This window comes from Pongo abelii, chromosome 7, assembly GCF_028885655.2.
Source record: "Pongo abelii isolate AG06213 chromosome 7, NHGRI_mPonAbe1-v2.0_pri, whole genome shotgun sequence".
In the NCBI taxonomy this organism is placed as follows: Eukaryota; Metazoa; Chordata; class Mammalia; order Primates; family Hominidae; genus Pongo; species Pongo abelii.
The window spans coordinates 113,782,691-113,808,690 of record NC_071992.2 but is presented as its reverse complement, the minus strand read 5'-3'; the positions used below and the strand labels follow the sequence as shown (position 1 = coordinate 113,808,690).

The 26,000-nt window shown below is 46.3% G+C and overlaps 1 protein-coding gene across 4 annotated transcripts in view; it reads right to left on the bottom strand.

The window, feature by feature from the left end:
• Positions 1-25,693, bottom strand: part of MATN2 (matrilin 2) — a 168,407-nt gene extending 142,714 nt beyond the window's left edge. For 2 of the 4 annotated variants that reach the window (XM_024250831.3, XM_063726431.1), the window contains exons 1-2: positions 25,465-25,691; positions 6,146-6,313 (exon numbers count right to left, since the gene is read on the bottom strand). In XM_024250831.3, the coding sequence (XP_024106599.1) occupies positions 6,146-6,287 (142 nt within the window). In that variant the 5' untranslated portion in view covers positions 6,288-6,313; positions 25,465-25,691. Of the gene's footprint in view, positions 1-6,145; positions 6,314-25,464 lie in introns of those variants that run through there. The other 2 variants (XM_024250832.3, XM_063726430.1) reach the window with 2 other exon arrangements.
• Positions 25,694-26,000: the final 307 nt, after the last annotated feature.

Here is a 26,000-nt window from a genome sequence, read left to right as displayed (position 1 = left end):
TGAGCTATGATAGTGCCACTGCACTCCAGCCTGGGCAACAGAATAAGATCCTGTCTAAAAAAAAAAAGAGTGAATTCTTAGATTTTCTTCATTAGTTTTTAAGTAGTAAATTAACTATTATGAGTAAACTTTACTAAATGCTGTTGTGTCTACCCTGGAACACCTCTGGAATTCTTCCAGCAGTGTGTGTGGTGGGGTGTAGGGTGGGAGGGAACTCAGGCTCTACCATCCCCCGACCAGACTGCGGGGCCAACTTCCTTTTAAATCTTTGTCTCCCACTTCTAGAATTGGTGCCATATTGCCACAAAATGCTCTCTTAAAACACAAACATAACTTCTGAGTGTGTAGTATTGATCCAAAGGGGAGTCTATACTAGGAAAAGAAAAGGCTTTCAAGTTTAGTTAGCAGAAATAAAATCAGCCAATTTGGTAAATTTAGAAAAGAATGCATATGTCAACAAGACCTCATAAGACAGACCACCACCAGATACCACAAGCTGGCTGACTGTAGAGTAGTTTGTGGAGTGGGGGGAATCAAAAATACACTGGGGGCCGGGTGCGGCGGCTCACGTCAGTAATCCCAGCACTTTGGGAGGCCAAGGCAGGCGGATCACGAGGTCAAGAGATCGAGACTGTCCTGGCCAACATGGTGAAACCCTGTCTCTACTAAAAATACAAAAGTTAGCCGGGCGTGGTGGCAGGCACCTGTAATCCCAGCTACTCTTGAGGCTGAGGCAGGAGAATCACTTGAACCCGGGAGGCGGAGGTTGCAGTGAGCCAAGATCCCACCACTGCACTCCAGCCTGGTGACACAGCAAGACTCTATCTTAAAAAAATAAATAAATAAATAAGAATACTCTGGGAATTTGGGCAAGGAGGGTTAAGGTTTCCAAAAAGGCTGATATACCCCACTGGTTGTTCTGGAGACAGGTCTACCTCCTCATAGGAAAGTGGTGTAACAAAGAGGAAAAGTGTGCACAAACGAAGCCGGCAGCCAATAGCAGTGGGGCAGCATGCCTTCCAGTTAGCGCCTCCTTGAGGAGGGCCTAGGGAGGAGTGTGGAAGGGGATGGGTGCCACTGATAAGGCTGGTCAAAGGGAAGAATCCGAAGTCCAAAGGGTTCTGGGTACAGCACAGTCAGATTCTCCGACTCTACCTGCCAGCGTTGTGGCCTGGAGGGGCCTTTGGGCTAGAGCAGGTGCTCGTTCCTTCTCCTGTTGCAGCCTGCTATTTAGATCCCTGCTCTTTGACACAACCCAGGAAGGTCAAGTCTGTCCAGAGAGTACAGTGGGTACAAAGACAAAGCGACACCCACTGTTGACTGCTTAAAGCCCTCCACAGCTCCCACCCCTGCAAAATGAAGCTCAAAATCTTCCTTGGAGCCCTCAAGGTCCTAAATTATTGCTGGCTTATCTCCAGCTCTGACCACCTGTCTGGCAGACCCAGCGCCACGTCGGAGCCCCACTGCCACACTCCATCCTCATGCCTCTGCCATCTGCTGTCCCACAGGGCTCTCCGTGGTCAGGACCTTCACTGGGAATGATTCCCTTAAACCAGCCATTCTCAAGTGTGGTTTGGGGAATTCTAGGGATCCCTGAGGCCTTTTCAGAGCATCCATGAGGTCAGAACTATTTCCATAATAACATGAATGTTTGCCTTTCATACTCTCATTCTCTTGTGGGTATATAGAGAACAAAAAGTTCATTGATCTGATTTTAGATTTCACATTGCAACTAACCTTCAAGAAACTACTCTTTGTCAAGTTTTGGTGTAGTATCAAAGAACATTCACAATTATATGAAAAGGCTATTTAAATGCTCTTCCCTTTTCCAACTACATATCCATGCATTTTCATATAATCTAACAAAAACATTTCATGACAGATTGAGTGGTCAAGAAATGACAATCCAGCTGTCTTCTATGAAGCCAGACCATTACAAGATTTGCAAAACTGTAAAACGGTGCTACTCTTTTTTTTTTTTTTTTTTTTTGAGACAGGGTCTCACTCTGTCACTGAGGCTGGAGTGCAGTGGCACCATCACGGCTCACTCATGCAGCCTCGACCTCTGGGGCTCAAGTGATCCTGCAGCCTAAGCATTTCAATTAGCTGGGACTATAGGTGTGTACCACCAGACCCAGCTAATTTTTTTTCTTTTTTTTTTTTTTTTTTTGAGACAGTTTTGCTCTTGTCACCCAGGCTGAAGTGCAGTGGGGTGATCTCAGCTCACTGCAACCTCTGCCTCCCGGGTTCAAGTGATTCTCCTGCCTCAGCTTCCAGAGTAGCTGGGATTACAGGTGCACACCACCAAACCAGGTTAATTTTTGTATTTTTAGTAGAGACAGTTTTTCACCATGTTGGCCAGGCTGGTCTCAAACTCCTGACCTCAAGTGATCTGCCCACCTCAGCCTCCCAAAGTGCTGGGATTACAGGCATGAGCCACCGTGCACAGCCTAATTTTTTTATTTTTGTAGAGACAAGGTATCCCTATGTTGCCCAGACTGGTCTCAAACTCCTGGGCTCAAGTGATCCTCCCACCTCGGCCTCCCAAAGTACTGGAATTACAGGCATGAGCCACTGCACCTGGCCAGGAAATATAGTTTTTTATACATATATAGTTTGTTAACACATTCTGATTTTATTATTGTTATTTTTAAATTTCTGATCGAGTAGATACCAATAGATCTAACCCACATAAAAAAAAGCTCCCTCGATTGTCCTCAGGATTCTTAAAAAACAAACAAACAAACAAAAGTTCTTTGGGATCCTTAATAATTTTTGGCAGGGCACAGTGGCTCACACCTAGAATCCCAGCACTTTAGGAGACTGAGGGGGGAGGATCGCTTGAGCCTAGGCGTTCGAGATCAGCCTGGACAACATGGCGAAACCCTGTCTCTACAAAAAATACGAAAATTAGCCAGATGTAGTGGCATGTGCCTGTAGTCCCAGCTACTTGAGATGCTGAGGTTGGAGGATTGCTTGAGCACAAGAGGTCAAGGCTGCAGCGAACCATGATCATGCTACTGCACTCCAGCCTGGGAGACAGTGAGACCCTGTCTCAAAATAAAATAAAATAAAATAATAAAATAAAAATAATTTTTAGCGTAAAAGGAAGGATCCTGAAACCAAAGCTTGAGAACCGCTGCCTTACACTAAGCCTGCTCAGCAGGCAGAGTTGAGCTATAATGTAGCTATGCCTCTACTTTTGCACACTGATTCTACCAAATTAATGATCTTTTCACATGTCTGTCTCTTCCACTACTCCATGCACCTCCTGATGGTGTCTATTCATCTTAAACACTACCCCCGCACCCCCAACCAGTGTCTGGCACAGAGTAGAAATTCCAGATAAATGAATGAGGTAAGAGATAAGCCCGTGTGGACAGACATCACAGGCTGCCGAGTGAAGAGCTTACAGATGTTCACAGGATGGGTGGATAAATACATGTGTTATTTTTTCAAACTGACTCAAGTTGTTACTGAGACTCTGACCTGAATTTAAACATAAAAGATAAACATTTTTAAAACCCAGAAAGTTCAAAAAAAAATTAACCTAAGAAACAATTCTGCTGTTTCTACTCTGTTAAACTTTCAGGAACATACTTGCAAGCAAATAACCAGTAAAATCCATCATGCCAGTGGATGCCATAACTTCAGCCAAAATGATTTGCCACTGAAAAGTGAAATGTGGCCTGGGCCATATTCTGAACAAATAGTCCAAGAGCCAAGAGAAGCAAACATGCATAAAATACAAAACACTACACTATTCTAAGAATGAAGAGAAGGTCATACCCTCGGGGCAAGGACTACCAATGGGCATGCTTTTCCATTTTTGTTCCCCATCAAAATAAGAAAAAAAAAGCAGATCGCACTTGAGAATCCAGGCCGCAGCTATAGTGTTTGCCTTCTGGTTTCATGATTGTCACTCCACCATTTTTTTTTTTTTTGAGACAGAGTCTCAGTCTGTCGCCCAGGCTAGAGTGCAGTGGCACGATCTTGGCTCACTGCAAACTTCACTTCTTTGGTTCAAGCGATTCTCCTGCCTCAGCCTCCTGAGTAGCTGGGATTACAGGCACCCGCCACCATGCCCAGCTAATTTTTGTATTTTTAGTAGAGATGGGGTTTCACCATGTTGGTCAGGCTGGTCTCGAACTCCTGACCTTGTGATCCTCCCACCTCGGCCTCCCAAAGTGCTGGGATTACAGGCGTAAGCCACCATGTCCAGCCCACTGCACCATTTTCATAAGCCAAGCAGCCCTCCAGCATATCTGGGAGCAGCCACTTTCACGCTCACGGAGTGAAAATACCCATGCCCACTTCCAGTCTTGGGGTGGGAAAGATAGGTTGTGTCCCATCCTCCTCTTTGTCTCTGACACATTCTCTTGAAAAATGAGAAGAAGGAGTCAATGCTGGATGCAGGGTTGGTGCCTTTAGCAAAATGGGCTTCTAGGCGAAGGAGGACGACAGTGAATGCTGACAACCAGGGAAGGTGGGGGTGATGTGGTCTGTGTGTGTGTATGAGAGGGGGGAAGGGAGGGAGAGAGAGACTTGGAGCCCAGAGAAGCAGTGTGCTTTTCCAGGCAAGTGTGTAGTAGCTTTTCCTGAGACCAGCCCCATCAGAAACCCAACTGTGCAATTACTGCTGGTGATCCAGAAATCAGGTATCTTGGCCATGTGTAGTGGCTCATGTCTGTAATCCCAGCACTTTGGGAGGTGGAGATGGCAGATCAGTTGAGGCCAAGAGTTTGAGAACAGCCTGGCCAACATGGCGAAACCCCATCTCTACTAAAAATACAAAAATTAGCTGGGCGTGGTGTTGTGCCCCTGTAAACCCAGCTACTCAAGAGGCTGTGGTGGGAGATGTGCTTGAACCCAGGAGGCGGAGGTTGCAATGAGCTGAGATTGTGTGCATCATCAGTTTTATATATATAGAGAGAGAGAGAGACAGAAATGTTGTTTATCATCTTGGAATTTGTTTTTTAAAACGTTTCAATTAACGTACTAAACATTTCCCACTCCTTTTCACATTTGCAAAAGTGTTGTTTACAACACTATGGGAACAAGGACTTTCAGGAACCTAGAAGACCTATCACTGGGGTCCTCATTTAGTTAACATCAATAAAGATTCTGACCCCTGAAAACAGGGCTCTTTAGGTCCTTGTGGTCCCTGATTGTAATTTCGGACGCCACTGAGGCTACCAGGTCGCTGGGCAGTTCTCTTAGTAGCCGTTGCCGGGGATCAGATTCGAGTGGCTGGCCAACAAGGTATAAATGTCAAATACAGTTTCAAAGAACTTAATAGAATGATAGTTGTGGTAAAGCTTTTACTTACTGTGTACCTAGACTTTATGTATATTACCTCATTTATTCCTCACAGAAATGTTCCGAGGTTGGCATTCACATTTCCATTTTACAGATGATAAAACTGAGCCTCAGGGAGGTTATATTACCTACGTTATATCACATCTATAGCCTTGGGGAGGTTATATCACATCTGGAAAGTAGCAGAGGCAGGACTTGAACCCAGGTCAATGCCAAAACTCATTCTCTTAGCACTGCCCAACCTTCCTATAACCTCCACATGCCAGGCTTACTAAGGCCCTTGTTTAGAGTCAGCTGATTTACATGTTTTCTGTGTGTTTTCATGACATTTCCTTTCTCTAGGAAACATGTTCACTGGATCAGATGAATAGACTCCTGGCATTTTCCATTCCTAATACCTCGATTCAGCTCACAATGTCCCCACCTCTCTTCTGGGCCAGCTCTTTCTTCCCTGCTGCCATGCAGGGAAGCGTTATTAACAGATCTAGCTGGGAAAACCCAATAAAAAATTTTCATAACACCTTTGCCCAGATAGGTCCAACAACAAGGACATTTTCAGATGAGAAATCTTGCCCTGAATATTGGAGAAAAGCCATGAGCCTCAGGTTCAATTAAAGGCTTCAAAGAAAAGTTTATTTTGAAAACTCGTGTGCAACCACGTACTCAACTCTGGGTGCATTCACCACCAGTGAGGACCCCAGGCCCAGCACATCCAACAAGGACCCAGGGAAAGGAGAGCTTCCCAAACAGTCACCAATCCCTGTCCCTGAGCCCTCCCCGAACCACCCCCACCTGCCCACTTTTGGGGGTGGGCACCACCACTCACCCAGAAGGGCCGTCTGCGGGTGGGTCCGAGCGTGTCTGCCTCTAGAGATGGACCTCCCACGTGACCGCTCCCTGGCCTCGGCAGGGAGGAGGAGGATCTGTCCGAGGATCAGCAGAAAGCAGCCTGCGAGCATCTTTTCCATTTTCAAGATGAGCAAGAGGGGCAAGGCTGTGACAAACACAACGCAAGAAGAGGGCAGGGTGAGATTTCCGGGTCTCCCTGAATTCCAGGAGCTGCAGGCCCGCTGCCCCGCCTTTTCAGAGTTCAAACAGGCCTCTTGTACTCAAAATGCCATTTGTGTGTTTGGCCTTTGAGAGCTTAAGTAGCCCCCGTTGGTAGGCTCTTCTTGGACACTCTGAGCAGGGCATGCATAGTTGGAATTTTCATCACTTTAATCACTGTAAGACTGAATGGAAAACTTGAGAAAAATCTATCCTGAGGTTTCTTATCAGTTAAGTTCATTATCAGTTACTCATAGTCACATTTTACATTTTGGATTTGAACAAAAAAAAGCTATGCTATATCTGAGAGTTCCAAGTAACAATATTTGTTCAGTCTAATAATAGTAGATGGCGTCAGTTTATATAAATTATACATATAAAATTCATGTGTAGTTGACATAAAGTAGCATCACATATCCAGCCTCCCAGCCTCCCTGTCTCCGACATACATTTATTACAAGAGTGTTGGCACAGTGGTTATGGGCTTGGACTCTGGTACTAGACTGAGGCCATGTGCCAGGCCCTATTCGAAATTCTTCACCTATATTAACTTGCTCAATTACCTAATATTATTCCCACATTCCCATAAGGCTCAGGAAGGGTCAGTGGCCTGCCCAAGGTCACATACAGTTAGCAAGTGTCAGAGCCAGAATTCAAACCCAGGGTCAAGTCTAGGTGCCATGGCTCATGTCTGTAATCCTAGTGCTTTAAGAGGCCTAGACAGAAGGATTGCTTGATGCCAGAAGTTTGAAACCAGCCTGGTCCACACAGCAAGGCCTCGTTTCTACAAAAAATCTTTTTAATTTATTTAAAAAGTGAAAAAAGTCCAGGTGTGGTGACTCACACCTGTAATCCCAGCACTTCGGGAGGCCAAGGTGGGCAGATCACTTGAAGCCAAGAGTTTGAGACCAGCCTGGCCAACATGGCGAAACCCAGTCTCTACTAAAAATACAAAAATTAGCCAGGTGTGGTGGCTCGTGCCTGCAGTCCCAGCTACTTAGGAGGCTGAGGCACAAGAATCGCTGGAACCCCGGACTGCAGCGAGCAGAGACTGCACCACTACACTCCAGCCTGGGTGACAGAGCGAGACCCTATCTCAAAAAAAAAAAGTAAAACAAATTCAAACCCACGACTAGCAGGTCAATTTTCCAATGCATTGATTAGTAGAAAACTGAAAGGAAAATCCCCAGAAATCAAGTCATGAAACGCCATAGTTCTTTCTTTGTCAGAGGCAGGGAAAGGGCAGGGGTGGGGCAGGGACCATGTTTCAAAACTTAAGAAAAAAAACCTCGCTATTTCAGCGAACTGTTCAGCAACTTGCTTCCAGGAATTGACCTGGGAATGGACCTGGGCCTGTCAACCTTCAGAGTCCAGTTTTTCACACTTGCTGTATTGAACTAGCTCACTCTTTTTAATATAATTTTACTATGCATTAAGATTATATTAAAAATAGTGAATGTTTATTCAGCATCTCCTATGTGCCAGGCACTGGGCCAAGTGCCTTCTAAGTATTAAGTGATTTAATTTACAGAGTAACTCAGAGAAGTTAAGTAACCTGCCCAAGGTTACATCGCTCATAAGAGGTGAAGTTCCAGAACTTACTAGCTCAGGGGTCCCCAATCTTTTTGGCATCAGGGACCAATTTCGTGAAAGACAATTTTTCCACAGACCCAGCTGTGGGGGTGGTTTGGGGATGATTCAAGTGCATTACATTTATTGTGCACTTTATTTCTATTATTATTACATTGCAATATATAATGAAATAATTATACAGCTCAACATAATGTAGGAATCAGTGGGAGCCCTGAGCTTGTTTTCCTGCAACTAGATGTTCTCATCTGGGGGTGACGGGAGACAGTGACAGATCATCAGGCATTAGATTCTCATAAGGAGTGTGCAGTTCACGATAGGGTTCATATTCCTATGAGAATCTAATGCCTTAATTTGTGCAGCAGCAATTAAAAAAAAAAAAGAATCTAATGGATCTAACGGTGCTGGTGATCTGACAGGAGGCAGAGCTCAGGTGGTAATGCAGGCGATGGGGAGCAGCTGTAAATACAGATGAAGCTGAGCTCGCCCACTGCTCACCTCCTACTGTGCGGCCTGGTTCCTAACAGACAATGGACTGATTCTGGGGGGGTTGGGGACCCTGCACGAGCTCATTACAAATAACTACTCTCCTCACTCCCCCTCTTTAAACCATTTAAACTCTTTTTTTGAGACAGGGTCTCATTCTCTCACCCAGGCTAGAATGCAGTTGTGTGATCACGGCTCACGGCAGCCTCAACCTCCCAGGCTCGAGCAATTCCCCCACTTCAGCCTTCCAGGTAGCTGGGACTACAGGTGTGAGCCAACACACCCAGCCTATTTAAACTCTTTACTAATTAGATTGGTCCCTTTTCATAGCTTTAACTCTGAGATTCCTTCTGAACAAAGGAAGAAAACTTAGAACATCTTGCCCCTTTCTCAAATCCTAAACTTACTATTTACTTTCAAGCTGCCTTGCTATTTATCATCTCAGGGTTTTTGTTAGCGGTGGGAGGACAGGGTCTCACTCTGTCATATAGGCTGGAGTGCAGTGGCACAATAACTCACTGCGTCTTTGAACTCCTGAACTCCAGTAATCCTCCCACCCAAGCCTCCCGAGTAGCTGGGACTACAGGTGTGCACCATCATGCCCTCACCTTATTTTATAAAACACTATTCAGTGTGTTACATCATTTATATGTGATTTATTATTTTATTGCTATTCCCCTTTCTCCAAACCGAGCAGATAAAAAGTCCAGGCTTATTTGTTTCAAAATGTATACAACATGCTCTCAAGGCCCACTTCCACTCTGAGGCATATGCACTCAACACTTGGAATATGATGTGGTGTGTGATCATTTCCAAAAAACAAACATCATTGCACGTGGTTTGGGTTTACTGTGGATTTCAAGAAATGTTTGTATTTTCAAGTCACCATTGCTAACCAAAAGGCACTGAGGATAGGTGAAGAGTGAGGAGTTAAAAATAAACAAAGCAAAATAATGCCAGCTGTCTAACCCTGAGCAGGTTACTTACCCTCTCTTGACCTCAGTTTCCTCATCTTTAAAATGGAGATAACAGTAGACCTAATTGTTATATAGAATAAATCGGTTCATATGTAGATATATTTAAAGCACTTTAAACACTGCCTGGCACATAGGAAGTGCTGAATTTAAGTGTTAGCTATTTCTTGTTGTTGTTGTTGTTGTTTTTGTTGTTGTTGTTTGGAGACACAGTCTCGCTGTTGCCCAGGCTGGAGTGCAATGGCACGATCTTGGCTCACTGCAACCTCCGCCTCCTGGGTTCAAGCAATTCTCATGCCTCAGCTGCCCCAGTAGCTGGGACTACAGGTGCGCCACACCATGCCCAGCTAACTTTTTGTATTTTACTAGAGGCGGGGTTTCATCATGTTGCCCAGGCTGGTCTTGAACTCCTCACTCACCTCAGCCTCCCAAAGTGCTAGGATTACGGGCCTGAGCCACCACACTCGGCCTGTTGTTGCTGTTATTATTTTTGGTATTATTCTGTAATCAAACCAATCAATAGTATACAGTGTTGACTGGGTGCAGTGGCTCACACCTGTAATCCCAGCACTTTGGAGGCTAAGGTGGGTGTATCACCTGAGGTCAGGAGTTCAAGACCAGCCTCATCAACATGGAGAAATCCTGTCTCTACTAAAAATACAAAATTAGCTGGGCACGGTGGTGCATGCCTGTAATCCCAGCTACTTGGGAGGCTAAGGCAGGAGAATTGATTAAACCCGGAAGGTGAAGGCTGCAATGAGCCAAGATTGCACCATTGCACTCCAACCTGGGCAACAAGAGCAAAAGCAAAACTCCATCTCAGAAAAAAAAAAAAAGAAAGTATACACTGCTAATTTTGTCATATTAAGCCACTTAATGTATATTAGACAGATTTTATGCTTACTTATGTATATTATCCTAATAATGACATACAAACCCATAATTGTTAAAAACACATTAGTATCTAAAAATATTTAAAACTTTCTTTTTATCAAAATGCAATGGCAAAAGGCTGGGGTGTAGTGGCTCACACCCATAATCCCAGCACTTTGGGAGACTAAGGCAGGGAAACATGGCAAAATCCTGTCTCTACAAAAAATACAAAAATTAGGCCAGGCACGGTGGCTCACGCCTGTAATCCCAGCACTTTGGGAAGCCGAGGTGGGCAGATCACGAGATCAGGAGATCGAGACCATCCTGGTTAACACGGTGAAACCCCATCTCTACTAAAAATACAAAAAATTAGCCGGGCGTGGTGGCAGGCACCTGTAGTCCCAGCTACTCAGGAGGCTGAGGCAGGAGAATGGTGTGAACCCGGGAGGCGGAGCTTGCAGTGAGCCGAGATCATGCCACCGCACTCCAGCCTGGGGACAGAGCGAGACTCCGTCTCAAAAAAAAAAAAAATTAGCTGGGCAGGTTAGCACACACCTGCAGTCCCAGTTACTTGGGAGGCTGAGACTGGAGGATTGCTTGAGCCCAAGAGGTCGAGGCTGCAGTGAGCCATAATCACGCCACTGTACTCCAGCCTGGGTAACAGAATGCGACTCTGTCTCAAAACAAACAAACAAAGTGCAATAGCATGACAAGTCACAGACTAGTAGAAAATATTTGTAAAATATGTATCTGATCCATTATTTCTATCTAGACTATATACACTCTTTTATTTTTTTTTTGAGACAGAGTCTCACTCTGTCACCCAGGCTGGAGTGCAATAGCGCAATCTTGGCTCACTGCAACCTCCGCCTCCTGGGTTCAAGCAATTCTCCTGCCTCAGCCTCCTGAGTAGCTGGGACTACAGGCTAATTTTTGTATTTTTAGTAGAGATGGGGTTTCACTATGTTGGCCAGGCCAGTCTCGAACTCCTGACATCGGGCAATCTGCCTGCCTTGGCCTCTCAGAGTGCTAGGATTACAAGCGTGAGCCACAGCGCCTGGCCGGGACTATATAAACTCTTATCACTCAGTTAGAAGAGGATAAACCCACTTCAGAATGTGCAAAAGATTCGAATAGTCACATCACCAAAGAAGATACACAGATGAAAAATAAACATATGAAAACACGTTCAACATCTTTAGTCATTAGAAAAATACAAATTAAAAGCACAATAAGATGCCACAACAAATCTGCTGGAATAGATAAAATTGAAAAGAGTATAATAGTGACCTATGAATATGAAAAAATTAAAAAACAATTTTTAAAAGACAGACATAACCAACTGTTGGTGAAGATGTGAAGAAACTGGAACCTCGGCTTAGCATGGTGGTGCACACTCAGAATCCCAGAACTTTGGTAAGTCAAGGTGAGCAGGTCATGTTGCCCAGGAGACCAGCCTGGGCAACATGGCAAAATCCCATCGCTACAAAACGTGCAAAAATTAGCCAGGCATGGTGGCACAAAGGAAGAAAACTTAGAACAGCTACTCAGGGGCGGGGCTGAGGTGGGAGAATCGCTTGAGCCCAGGAGGTCGAAGCTGCAGTGAGCCATGATCACTGCCACTGCACTCCAGCCTGGGTGACAGAGCAAGACCCTGCCTCAAAAAAAAGAAAAAAAGAAAAAAAATCTTACAGTGACTTAAAAACTAACATGAAATCTTCTAAAGTTCCTTTAAGTAGAAATATTTTTAATATAAAATATTTTTAAAGAAAGTAAATTAAAAATAATAAATTTAAAAAAGGAATTATGATGTTAACTGTGGGCTTGTAAAAAAGACAAATAATAAGGGTCAGGCATGGTGGCTCACACCTGTAATCCCAGCACTTTTGGAAGCTGAGGCGGGCAGATCACCTGAGGTCAGAAGTTTGAGACCAGCCTGGCCAACATTGTGAAACCCCGTCTCTACTAAAAATACAAAAAAATTAGCCAGGCATGGTGGTGCATGCCTGTAATCCCAGCTACTTGGCAGGCTGAGGCTGGAGAATTGCTTGAACCCGTGAGGCAGAGGTTGCAGGGAGCCAAGATCACACCATTGCACTCCAGCCTGGGCAACAACAGAGTAAGACTCTGTCTCAAAAAAAAAAAAAAAAAAAAAAAAAGATAAGTAATAAAGGAATAGGAAAAGGATGCTATATAGATGCCAACATAAAATTAGTGTGGCAATATCAGTACCAGACAAGATAGATTTTTTCCTAAAAACTGCAATGGCAGTGAAACAAGAAAAAAATAAGTCAGTGCACGTATCCATCTCAATGATTGTTTCTCAGTTTGGCATTTACAGCTGTCAGCATTTGAAGATCAGGACCCATTTCTAACTGGAAAATGGAATGATATTTGAGAACAGTTCCTTTCATTTTTGGGCATCTGAGAAGAATTGCTGTGTTGAGAAATAGAGAGGTTAATTCAGTCTGAACAGACTCCATAAAGCATTTGGGAACATGGGAAGAATATTTTAAAATAATACAACGGCTTTGACTTTTGTTTTAGCAATTTTTCTCTTCTCCATGGGACAATGAGTCTTTTCATTTAACTTCACCAACGGGGTGGGGGAAGAGAGAGAGAAGGAGATTATTCTGTCTTAGCTACGGGTTCTTCTAAGCATCACTGTTGCAAGTAAATCCACAGGCGAATAGAATTCCCTCCAAAGCCAGAACTGTATGGTGTGGGCCTTGAGACAAGTGGCCTGGTCCTGCACACCTGCATGACCTCACCTAGGTAACAACTCTCTGGGCTTTAACTAGTCATCCATAAAATAAGAGGCATGGCCTGGGAGCCAAGTTGCTCAATCTAAACCAGACCATTGGCAAAATCCTGCTATCCTGAAGAAGGTGGCAAGATCCCCTCTCCAGTGGTAACCCCACCTCCAGACAAAAAGAGAAAGGGAACAGGACACTAATATTTATTAAGTGTCTGAATGGGACAGCCAGTGAACTGGGCATTTTGCACAGTATCATCTCATTTGATCCCCACAATCATTCTGTGAGGTGGATGAGTTCCAAATTGTATAGATGGAACACTAAGATTTATAGGTGGAAAGACCTCTCCAAGGCCTCAGAACTTGTTAACTGGCAGAGACAAGATTCTACCCGGGCACCTCAGTCTACTTGTTAAGAATAAGATTTTCAGGCCGGGCGCGGCGGCTCACGCCTGTAATCCCAGCACTTTGGGAGACCGAGGAGGATGGATCACTTGAGGCCAGGAGTTCGAGACCAGCCTGGACAACATGGCGAAATCCCATTGTAGCAGGATTTTTTAAGGAATCAGACAGACCGATGGGGTTGAGGAGGATATTTATTATTTAGGTGCACCAGCCCAGTCGGATTAACATCCAAAGGACTGAGCCCTGAACAAAGAGTTAAGTTACCTTTTAAGCATTTCGTGGGGTGGGGGAGATCTGTGCAGGGGGAAGCATATTACAGCAAGAAACAAAGACAGTTATTCAATTAATTGAGAGACATGCATTACAACATTTCTTACTTTCCAAGAAAAAACATGTTTTATGACTTGAGTTTATCTGTCTAGTGACCTTGCAGCTGCACAGCTAGAGAAACAGGGTCTTCACAGTGCCTGGGAAAGGAGGAGAGATAAGGCTCACTGGCCACAGAAAAACAGGCAGTTAATTTTTAAAGGACTCCAGCTCTTTCTCTTTCTCAGGGGGAATTGAGTTTTCTTATATACAACTGAGTTTCTGCTTACACACATTCTTTAATTTCTTTTAATTCCTGTTCCACCATCTCTACTAAAAATACAAAAATTAGCCGGGCGTCGTGGTGCACACCTGTAATTCCAGCTATTCGGGAGGCTGAGGCAGGAGAATCATTTGAACTTGAGAGGCAGAGGCTGCAGTGAGCTGAGATGGTGCCACTGCACTCCAGCCTGGGTGACAATGCAAGACTTGGTCTCAAAAAAAAAAAAAAAAAAAAAAGAAAGAAAGATTTTTCTAATGATAAACTCTTAGACATCAAGCCCAATAGTTTTGCCCAAGATCTCTCTTGTCGGCATACCAGGTATGCACACCAACTGTTCTATGAGTTCACAGAGAATCATACAATACTGGAGCTGCATGAATTTCAGGCTGTACCTTCCTGTCTTCCACCTAATCCTGGAATCCCTAGCAAATGGGAAGAGAACCTCTGGCTAGGATTCAAGGCCATCCACAATCTTCAGGCAGCTCTAAATGTTAGACCTCAGTTCTCCACGATGTTGACCAGATGCTGTCTGTAACTTCCACCCAGTGGTGCAGGCCTGCTTGCCAATTCAGCCTGTCCAGACACAAAGTCACCTTTTCCTCAAATCCTTTCATGGTCATGCTAATTGCTAACCCCATCTGCCCAGCCATCCAGGCCAGAAACTTGGGAGCCAGCTTCCACGTGTCCTCTGTATCCTCAACACATTTGTGAGTGGATAAATTCTGGTGTTCCCACCTCTGCACAGCTCCCCTGTCCAGGCCTCCTGATGGTTCCCACTGCTGCAGCGGATGTTCTACCCTCACCCTTTCTCAACCAGACTCCCAGGAGCCTCAGAACTGCCCTCCCTGCCTTGGGTCCCTCATCTACTGGCCCTTCCCTTGTTGTTTTGAATCTGCCTGTGGCCTCACTGTGCAATGTTAACATTCAAGGCCCTCCTTGACTGACCACTGTCCACCTCGCTGACCATGGTGCCCCCACATCCACCCCAGCCTCCCCATTAGGGCTTGAAGAACTCAGACTCTTGTCATAGCGGGGCGCCTCCATCCATGCCGGTCCCTCGCCCGGAAATTTCTACATTCTACATTCATCGAAACTGCATTCAGTCCTCAAGCCTCAGCTCACATGTCACTCATGCTGTAAAATATTCTCTCGGTTTTCTAATGAGAACTGACTGCTTCATAGACCCCTGACAATGGGTTTGTTGTCTGCTGTAGCACACACCTTGTCACCTCTGTTTGCTTCTTGTGCTAGGTACCAAATTGTGTGAATAAATTTTTTTTAATTATTAATTTGAACAAACATATTTATTGATCTTTCATTAATTAACAAAATATTAGTTGAAGCAAAATGGCCCTGGTTCTGCATCCAAAAATTACCAAAGTCAAGTCCATGTCTTCCTCTACATACTATGTTTGCCTGAATGTAGGCGACTGTAATAGGAGGATAATGTCTTCCTTCTTCTTCTCTTTTTTTAAGATGGAGTTTCGCTCTTGTTGCCCAGGCTAGAGTGCAGTGGCATGATCTCGGCTCACTGCAACCTCCACCTCCTAGGTTCAAGTGACTCTCCTGCCTCAGCCTCCCAAGTAGCTGGGATTACAGGCACCTGCCACCACCACGCCCAGCTAATTTTTTGTATTTTTAGTAAAGATGGGGTTTCACCACGTTGGCCAGGCTGGTCTTGAACTCCTGACCTCAGGTGATTCCCCCACCTTGCTCTCCCAAAGTTCTGGGATTATAGGCCTGAGCCACTGTGCCCGGACTTCTTTTTTTTTTTTTTTTTTTTTTTTTTTTGAGACAGAGTCCTGCATTGCTGCCCAGGTTGGAGTTGCATAATAATGGCTCACTGTAGCCTTGACCTCCCGGGCTCAAGTGATCCTCCTGCCTCAGCCTCCCCAGTAACTGAGACTACATCAGCACCACCACGTTTTTATATTTGTTGTAGAGGTGGGGTTTTGCCATGTTGTCCAGCTGGTCGCGAGCTCCTGGGCTCAATGATCCTCCAGCCTTGGCCTCCCAAGTCCTGGGATTACAGGTGTGAGGCACTATGCCTGGCTCCTATTTTTCCTGATTGGAAGACCCCACATACAATTTCTTGGTCAACTTGAATATTTTAAAGGATATAGATGAAATATCAAGTATCTACTTATAATAATGTATCAGTTAAGTCACAAATACATATTTAAAACATTTTAAGTTATAAAATAACGTGTTAATTTAGAAAAACTGCTTTTTTCACTTTATAAATGTTCCATAAAACTTTTTTTTTCCATAAAACAATGTTTTCAAATGCCTTACCTGCCTCTCTAACATCGGTTTTGTTTTTTTTGTTTTTGTTTTTGTTTTTGTTTTTTGTTTTAGTACTCAGCAGTCATCCCGAAATCCTGGGTGAGACTGCATGGAAATGGAAGCTATGCATGCTAAAAGCAACCAGGCACAGGGCATGGGGCCTTACCCCACACACACTTTGGACACTCACTGTCTCCAGACTTCTTGAACACAAGAGAGAAATAAACTTCTTTCTTTAACCCACTGTCATTTCATTTTTTCTGTAACTTGCAGCTGAACTTAATCCTAACCAGTAGACTGTTTTTAAGTCTCTCCTAATGAACACATTTGGCAGCAGTGCTAAATACAATCTTCCCTTCCTGAATTTCTACAGGTTGAATTGCATTTATGACAACTGAGATATGGGTAGGTAGTCACTCCCTTTCAAAATGAAGTAGGCCAGGAGCAGAAGCTCATGCCTGTAATCTCAGCACTTTGGGAGGCTGAGGTGGGAGGAGCACTTGAGCCCAGGAATTTGAGACCAGTCTAGGCAATATAGTGAGACTTCGTCTCTACAAAAAAAAAAAATTTTTTTTTTTTGAGACTGAGTTTCATTCTTGTTGCTCAGGCTGGAATGCAATGGCGTGATCTCAACTCTCTGCAACCTCTGCCTCCCAGGTTCAAGAGATTCTCCTGCCTCAGCCTCCAGAGTAGCTGGGATTACAGGCATGCACCACCACACCCGGCTAATTTTGTATTTTTAGTAGAGACGGGGTTTCTCCATGTTGGTCAGGCTAGTCTCAAACTCCCAACCTCAAATTATCCGCCCACCTCGGCCTCCCAAAGTGCTAGGATTACGGGCATAAGCCACTGCACCCGGCCCCCAAAAAAATTTTTTTTTTAATTAGCTGAGCTTGGTGGTACATACTTATAGTCCCAGCTACTCGGGAGGCTGAGGTGGGAGGATTGCTTGAGCACCAGGAGGTTGAGGCTGCAGTGAACTATGATCATGCCACTGTGCTTCAGCCTGGGTGACACAGAGAGACCTTATCTCAAAAAAAAAAAAAAAAAAAAAAAGAAGTGTGAATGGAAACAATCTCAACAGCCCTTAACAATAGTACAGAAAAACTGTGGTGTGGCCATATAATGGGATATTACACAGCAATCAAAAAGAATTAATTATGGCATATGATAACATGAGAAATTTACAAATATAACATTGAACAAAATAACATTCAAAAATGGATAAAATGTATCTACAATCATAGGAATCAGGATTGTGGTTATACTTGGCACAGAAAGAGCCTGAGCGGGGATTCTGGGTGCTGACAATGTTCTATTTATTGATCAAAATGCTGGTTACACATGGGTTTATGTCATGAAAACTAATCCAGCTGCATCCTTGATTAGTGTACTTTTTTGTGTGTATACTTCAATAAGAAGTTTGTAGGCCAGGCGCAGTGGCTTAAGCCTGTAATGCTAGCACTTTGGGAGGCCAAGGCGAGCTGATTGCTTGAGCTCAGGAGTTCAAGACCAGCCTGGTCAATATAGTGAGACCCTGTCTCTACAAAAAATACATAAATTGCCCAGGCGCAGTGGCTCACGCTTGTAATCCCAGCACTTTGGGAGGCCGAGGCAGGCAGATCACCTAAGGTCGGGAGTTCGAGACCAGCCTGACAAACATGGAGAAATCCCATCTCTACTAAAAATACAAAATTAGCTGGGCATGGTGGTGCATGCCTGTAATCCCAGCTACTTGGGAGGCTGAGGCAGGAGAATCTCTTGAACCTGGGAGGCAGAGGTTGCAGTGAGCTGAGATTGCGCCATTGCACTCCAGCCTGGGCAACAAGAGCAAAACTCCGTCTCAAAAAATTAAAAAAATAAATACAATAATTAGCTAAGCGTGGTGGCACATGCCTGTAGTCTCAGCTACTCGGGAGGTTGAGGTGGGAGTTTGGCTAGAGCCAGGAGGTTGCAGTGAGCTAGGATCACGCCACTGCACTCCAGCCTGGGCGACAGTCAGACCATGTCTCAAAAGAAAAAAAGAAAAGTTTGCTTAAAAAGCAGGCAAATACTCGACCGGGCGCAGTGGCTCACGCCTGTAATCCCAGCACTTTGGGAGGCTGAGGCGGGCAGATCATGAGGTCAGGAGATCGAGACCATCCTGGCTAACACGGTGAAACCCCGTCTCTACTAAAAATACAAAAAATTAGCCGGTCATGGTGGCGGGCACCTGTAGTCCCAGCTACTCGGGAGGCTGAGGCAGGAGAATGGTGTGAACCTGGAAGGTGGAACTTGCAGTGAGCCAAGATCGAGCCACTGCACTCCAGCCTGGGTGACAGAGCAAGACTCCATCTCAAAAAAAAAAAAAAAAAAAAGGCCAATACTCTACACAGATCCAGAGAACAAAATAAAAATAAAAAATAAAGTAAGATAAAGCAGACAAAATTAACCTATGGTGATAGAAGGTAAAATAGTAGTTGCCTTAGAGGAAGATGATAATTAATTTGGGATCCAAAGGGGGCTATTGGTGCAGATCTTGGGGGCAGTTATATGACAGTGGAGAGTGCTCACTTGTAAAACTCCATTGAGATTTCCCTCATGATTTGTGCACCTTTTTATATGTTCCTCTGATTTAAAAGAAAAAAATTAACTTAACAAATAAAGTGTGCAGTTCCAGGCTCTATTGCCCTCAGGTCCTTCCACCAACAGAGGGATTGAGAGACCTGAGAGCTGCAGAAGAAATTTTAAAGAGTTTAACAGGTGTTCTCTCTTGAGTGGGCCATTGTGCACATTCTGGAAGGGGGTGGTTATTAAGAATGAGGCAGCCCAGGCGCACACTATTTGGAACTCCTTCTCAGGTCCTGTGGCAGGCAGAATAATTGCCCTCCAAAGATGTCTACATCATAATTCCCAGAAGCTGGGAATATGTGATGTTAGATGGCAAAGGGAATTAAGGTTGCTAATCAGATGACCTTAAAAAAGGGGAGATGATCCTGGATTATCTAGGTGGGCCAATGTAATCACAAGCGTCCTCAAAAGTAGAAGAGGGGCCAGAGGCGGTGGCTCACGCCTGTAATACCAGCATTTTGGGAGGCCGAGGCAGACAGATCACAAGGTCGAAAGTTCGAGACCAGCCTGACTAACATGGTGAAACCCCATCTCTACTAAAAATAGAAAAATTAGCCAGGCATGGTGGCTCGCGCCTGTAATCCCAGCTGCTCAGAAGGCTGAGGCAGGAGAATCGCTTGAACCCAGGAGCCAGAGGTTGCCGTAAGCTGAGATCACACCACTGCACTCCAGCCTGTGCAACAGAGCAAGACTCTGTCTCAAAAAAAAAAGTAGAAGAGGTCAGGGCATGGTGGCTCATGCCTGTAATCCCAGCACCTTGGGAAACCAAGGCAGGAGGATTGCTTTAGCCCAGGAGTTGAAGATCAGCCTGGGCAAGAGAGAGAGACCCTGTCTCTACAAAAAATGAAAATTAAAAAAAAATTTAGCCAGACATGGTGGCACATCCTTATAGTCCCAGCTACTTGGGAGCCTAAATAAGAGGGTCACTTAAACCCAGGAGACTGAGGCTTCAGTAAGCCGTGATCACACCACTGCACGACAGCCCAGGCGACAGAGCAAAGCCTTGTCTCAAAAAAAAAAAAAAAGAAGAAGAAGAAGAGGAAGGCAGAAGAGAGATCTGACGGGTGGCAGTGAGAGAAGGATGCAGCCTGACATTGCTGACTTTGAAGATGGAAGCAAACCAAGCAATGTGTGCAGCCTCTGGAAGTTGGAAAAGGCAGGGGAACAAATTCTCCCTGCTGACACCTGGATTTTTAGCCTCATGAGAACCATTTCAGAATTGTGGCCTCCAGAACTGTAAGATAATAAATCTGTGTTTTAAGTCACTAAGTTTGCGCTAACTTGTTACAGCAGCTATAGGAAACTAGTACAGACACCGTCTGGGAATCTCAGGGAGGTCAAACGTTACTAGAGTGATTTGCTTCACAGAGATCTTGTTCTGGACATGAGGAAATTTTTTCTTCACTAGAAATAGAGGAGGAGAAGCAGCTAGAAAAGTCAGCAAATGCTGTTGATGGGGCAACAGAGACTGTTCTAAGGGCCAAAGTTGAGGGTTACTGGCCAGGCGTGGTGGCTCATGCCTGTAATCTCAGCACTTTGAGAGGCTGAGGCAAAAGGATCACTTGAACTCAGGAGTTCGAGACCAGCCTGGACAACATGGCGAGACCCTGTCTCCGTAAAAAAAAGTTTTTACAAAAATCTAAAAAAGAAACAAATTTGAGGGTTACTCAAGGGGAGGGAGAAAGCCCAAAAAGGACAGGAAGGAGCCACTTCTGAACTGAGTTTCAAGAAGCCCTGGGCTGACAAACAAAGATTTGATCCATAGCCTTGAACCCTCTGGTCTTGAGCTTTTGGTCTTTAAGACATGTGAAAACAGCCGGGCGTGGTGGCTCACACCTGTAATCTCAGCACTTTGGGAGGCTGAGTCAGGTGGATCATGAGGTCAAGAGTTTGAGACCAGCCTGGCTGGTTTCAACATGGTGAAATCCTGTCTCTACTAAACATACAAAAATTAGCCGGGCATGGTGTTGCAACTTGGGAGGCTGAGGTAGGAGGATCGCTTGAACCTGGGAGGCTGAGGTTGCAGTGAGCAGAGATTGTGCCACTGCACTCCAGCCTGGGAAACACAGAGAAACTCTGTCTTGGGGAAAAAAAAAAAAGAAAAAAAGGAGATGTGAAAACAAACTCAACTAACTGGGAGGGTACAGGGAGAAGCCCTAAACAGAAGTGAGCTAAAACTCTTTGATTTAGATCATTTTCTCTAATACTCTAATATTTCTTTCTTTTTTCTAAATAGTTTTTCTTACCATCATGCCCAATCTAATACTCTGAAATTTCTGGCAGATAGAATAATATGTCAAAGATGTCTATGGCCTAATCCCCAAACTGTGTTGCCTTACATGGCAAAAAGGACTTTGGGCTGGGTGCGGTGGCTCACGCCTGTAATCCCAGGACTTTGGGAGGCCAAAGTGGGCAAATCACCTAAGGTTAGGAGTTCGAAACCAGCATGGCCAACACGGTGAAACCCCATCTCTACTAAAAATATAAAAAATTAGCCAGGCGTGGTAGCTCATGGCTGTAATCCCATCTATTTAGGAGGCTGAAGCAGGAGAATACTTGAACCTGGGAGGCGGAGGCTGCAGTGAGCCGAGATCATGCCACTGCACTCTAGCCTGGGTGATAGAACGAGACTCTGTCTTGAAAAAAAAACGGGGGGACTTTGGAGATAAGATTGACTTAGGAATTCTGAGATGCAGTGATTAGCCCAGATTTTCTAGGTATGGTTTTGTAAGAGGGAGACAGGAGAGTCAGGATGGGGAGGAGGGTCGGAAGATGCTGTTACTGGCTTTGAGGATGGAAGAAGGAACCAGGAGCCAAGAAATGCAGTCAGGTTTTAGAAGTCAGAAAATGAAAGACATTTTCCCAAGAGCCTACAAAGGGAAACACAGAGCCTTGCTGACACCTTGATTTTAGCTCTGTGAAACCCATTTCAGAGTTCTGAACTTCAGAACCACAAGATAACAACTTTGGGTTGTTTTAAGCCACTGTGTTTGTGAAATTTGTTATAGCAGCAATAGGCAACTAATACAACAACATAAAATAACTACAGGGTATCCCCATGGGCAGTGAGCCCCACTTTCCGTAAGTAGATACAGGTTCCTCTGACAGTACTTTTAGAATAACTTTCCAAAGTCCAGGCATGGTGGCTCACACCTGTAATCCCAGCACTTTGGGAGGCCGAGGCAGGTGGATCACAAGGTCAGGAGATCAAGACCATCCTGGCTCGAGGTCAGGAGATCGAGACCATCCTGGCTAACATGGTGAAACCCCATCTCTACTAAACATACAAAAAATTAGCCAGGCGTGGTGGCGGGTGCCTGTAGTCCCAGCTACTCGGGAGGCTGAGGCAGGAGAATAGCGTGAACCCGGGAGGCGGAGCTTGCAGTGAGCTGAGATGGCGCCACTGCACTCCAGCCTGGGCGACAGAGCGAGACTCCGTCTCAAAAAAAAAAAAAAAAAAAAAAAAAAGAATAACTTTCCAAAAATGTTAGCTGATCCACCTCCTCAGCCACTGAGTTTTACATGCAGGTATTTTGTGAAATTTTCCATTTCAACTGACTCACTTTGAGTACTTTACACCCTTCACATACTGTTGGATAAATTCACATTATTTCATTTAACCCTTACAACAACCCTATGATATAGTATCACACCCATTTGACAGATGATATAACCGAGGCTCAGACAATAATAATAAGTATAGCTAACAAATATTGAGCATTTATTCTGAGCTAGGCACTGAACATGTGTTAACTAATTTAATTCTCCCAAAATATCCTATTCTTCATTTACAGATGAAGAAACAGATGTCAGGCAGAGAGTCTAAGTAACTTTCCAAAATCTTTGCAGGTATGAGGGGCTGGAACTGCAACCCAGGTCATTTGGGTGCCAAGAGCAGTGTGCTTTGGGTTGTACCCCAACTCCATCTCATCCATGTCAAAGCCAGTGTCAAAGTCATTACCACCAATTACTGACAACAGCCCAGCCCTGCCATTCCATCTGAGCCCCCTTCAGGCAGTGGTGGCTGTCTGCCGTGCCACATAGCAGGGTTCAAGGATGGCCTCATGGGCTGAAGCTCCAAGTGGCAAGTGGTCCCTTGGAAGGACCTCCCTGGCACCATTCACTAGCAACAGCAACGACATTCCCCATTCTCCCCTTGGCATATGCTCAGCCGCCCTCTTTCCCTGGCCCTCCTGAGTTATCTTGCCATATGCTTTAAACAGGGGAGTTCTCCATAGCTTTCCTAGAAGACGGGGAATCCCTGGAAGGGACACTCCTGCATGTGCTACAGATCAGAGGGCAGCGAGTGCCAGGGGCAGCACTAGAGACTGTCTGCCAACTTGAGTGGTCTGAAACCACTCACCTCTCCCACTGCTTGTCCAGCCTCACACCCAACACCTTGCTCGGGCCAGTGTTACACCTGTCATACCCTCTTCGGCCTGCTTTTCTTGAGGCCTAAGCCTGTCTCTCCCCCTTTTCCTCTCCCCACCTCACTCCTTGCCCTCTCTTAGGTGCCAGTCAGAACTGTTTCTAGATAAACTGTAGAATTGTTTTTCCAGAACCTCCAATGGCTCTCTTATTTCAAAGAGCAAACATCTCTCCTTTTCTTTAAATCTCAGGCCACACTTTTAACTACCTTTTGCTAAACAAAGACATACGGCACTCGCTGATAAGAGCTTAGGGCATGACAGCTGCTCGAGGGTGTTTCAGATTTGGACTCTGCTCTGACACCTCCAACAAGCAAGCTCAGGCCTTGATGGCCCTGGGTTGCCTGGGAACAAGAAACCCCAGAGCCCCAATTTATAGAAGACAGTGTCCTGGTAACTTGGGGGCCTGAGACTGAATTCTATTGGCAGAAATAAAAGTAAAAAGTGTGGACAGATAGGAAAATGCAAGGTGAGAGCCACAAGTATCTCGTTCTCCACAGAGGATTCTAAGCGCCAAGTTTCAGGGGCTGAGAGGAAACGTTCCAGGCCATAAACCCATCTTGGTATTTTGACATGGTTTTATGAGGTTGTCCCTTTGGAAGCAAGCAAGGAGAACTGCGCCGGTGTGGACTCCTGCATGGAAATACCAGTTGAATACACGTGGCTTATCTGCCACCCTCACGTACCCATGGAGAGCCTCTCTTTCTGAACTGGGGAAGAGGTGCATTCACTGCTCATAGCAGCTCCTTGCTATTTCTGCAAAGACAAGCCATGGAGCTCACCTAATCTTAGAATGCTCCTGGAAATGTTCTAAGGACTTTACTTGCCATATGTTTTTTTTTTCTTTTGAGATGGAGTTTAGCTCTTGTTGCCCAGGCTGGAGTGCAATGGCACGATCTCGGCTCACTGCAATCTCTGCCTCCCGGGTTCAAGCGATTCTGCCGCCTCATCCTCCCGAGTAGCTGGGATTACAGGCATGCGCCACCAAGTCCGGCTAATTTTGTATTTTTAGTACAGACGGGGTTTCTCCATGTTGGTCAGGCTGGTCTCGAACTCCCGACCTCAGGTGATCCGCCCGCCCAGGCTTCCCAAAGTGCTGGGATGACAGGCGTGAGCCACCGCGCCCGGCCGCCATATCTCATTTAATGCTCACAGCTCTGTGGGTATTACCATCCTCATTAGACAGATGAGGAAACTGAGGCATACTTGGGTACCTTCAAGTTATCAACCCTGTAAACTTCACAGCTGGGGTTGAAACCCAAGCAGGCTGACCCCAGTCTCTGCTCTCGACCACGGGTCCCTGAAGTCTCTTGACTGCCCCATTCCTTAAAGGCTGATTGTAAGTGTGCTTGGTGCAGATGCATTGTGGCTTCCTGATTTATGACAAATTGAAACTTGGTCAATTGGGTTTGTTCAGGGTGGGCGCGAGTGTCCCTGAGGAGAGCACCTTCCTGTGCCCCCAGTCCTGGAGACCCTACCAGGGACAGTCCCCATTTCTCTGTCCTCTCCCCAAACGGCTCCAAACTGTTCTGGGGTTTCTAGCAACTACCACAAAATGCCTTCCCCTTTCTCTCCCTCCTCCACACTATAGGGAAGCTGGAGGTTTAGCTGCCATAGAGACCCAGGAACAAAATCCAGATGACACGGGCATGAAAATACCAGGTTCCGAAGAGGGAAGAGGGAGCCATCGGCTGTCGGTGGAATAGGAATCACCCCCCATACCCGCTCAACAGGTCTCCCTTTCCCTGGGTCGCCGTGGCCGGGGTCTGGGCGTCTCCGCTGCGGGCCACAGCGCCCCCACGGGACACTCCGGGGCGGCTGCGGCGCGGCTCGTCCTGCGCAGGGAGCGCGCCCAGCTCTCCCGGCCGGGGTGACGGGACTTCTCCCGCCGAGGGGTCGGGCAGCGCCGCTCTCCCTCTCCCGCTGTCCTCGGAAGGGTCGAAGGCGCCGGGGCCCCGGGGCGCTGGGGGCTGCAGTGCGGGCCTGAGGAGGGCGCCTGCGCGTCGGGCAGCCCAGGCTCTGTATGTCTGTCGGTGGGTCGGTCCGCCTGCACCTCGAGGCCGCCCGGCCGCGCAGAGCCGGGGGAAAGCGCGCCGCGCTCACCTGCAGCCGCCGGCGCCTGGGAAGCGAGGCAGGGGCGCAGCCACCCGGGTCTTCCTCGTCGGCCTCTTCGCCTCGCCGTGGGCCGCGGCTCTCCTCGGGGATCGCTCGTGGGAGGCGAGGACGGAGCCCCAGCCTCTGCCTCTGCCTCTGTCTCCGCCGCCGCCGCTTGCTCCGAGTCCCATCCCAGAGCGCTCCCTTCGCTCGCTGGCTGCCTGGGAGGCGCTGGGCAAGGGCGGGCGGCTGGGGAGGCGGTGCCGCGGCGAGGGTGGGGAGCGGGCCGGGCGGAAGGAGGGGTGTCCTCTTTGGGGATGGGGAAGGCGCGGAGAGGGAGCGGCGGCGAGGGCGGCCCCACCCTGTGGGCAGCCCCGGGAGCTGGGCACTCTGGCGGCGCGCCCTGCCTGCTGCCACCTGGCTCCACTTTGTCCGTGCCTGAGCCCAGGCGGGCATCAGACTCCAGGGGTCCGGAGCCGCAGGCACAGAACACAGGCAGCTTTAGGGGCCTGTCGGGGTGGGAGTGCGGGGAGGGGTCTTCTGGG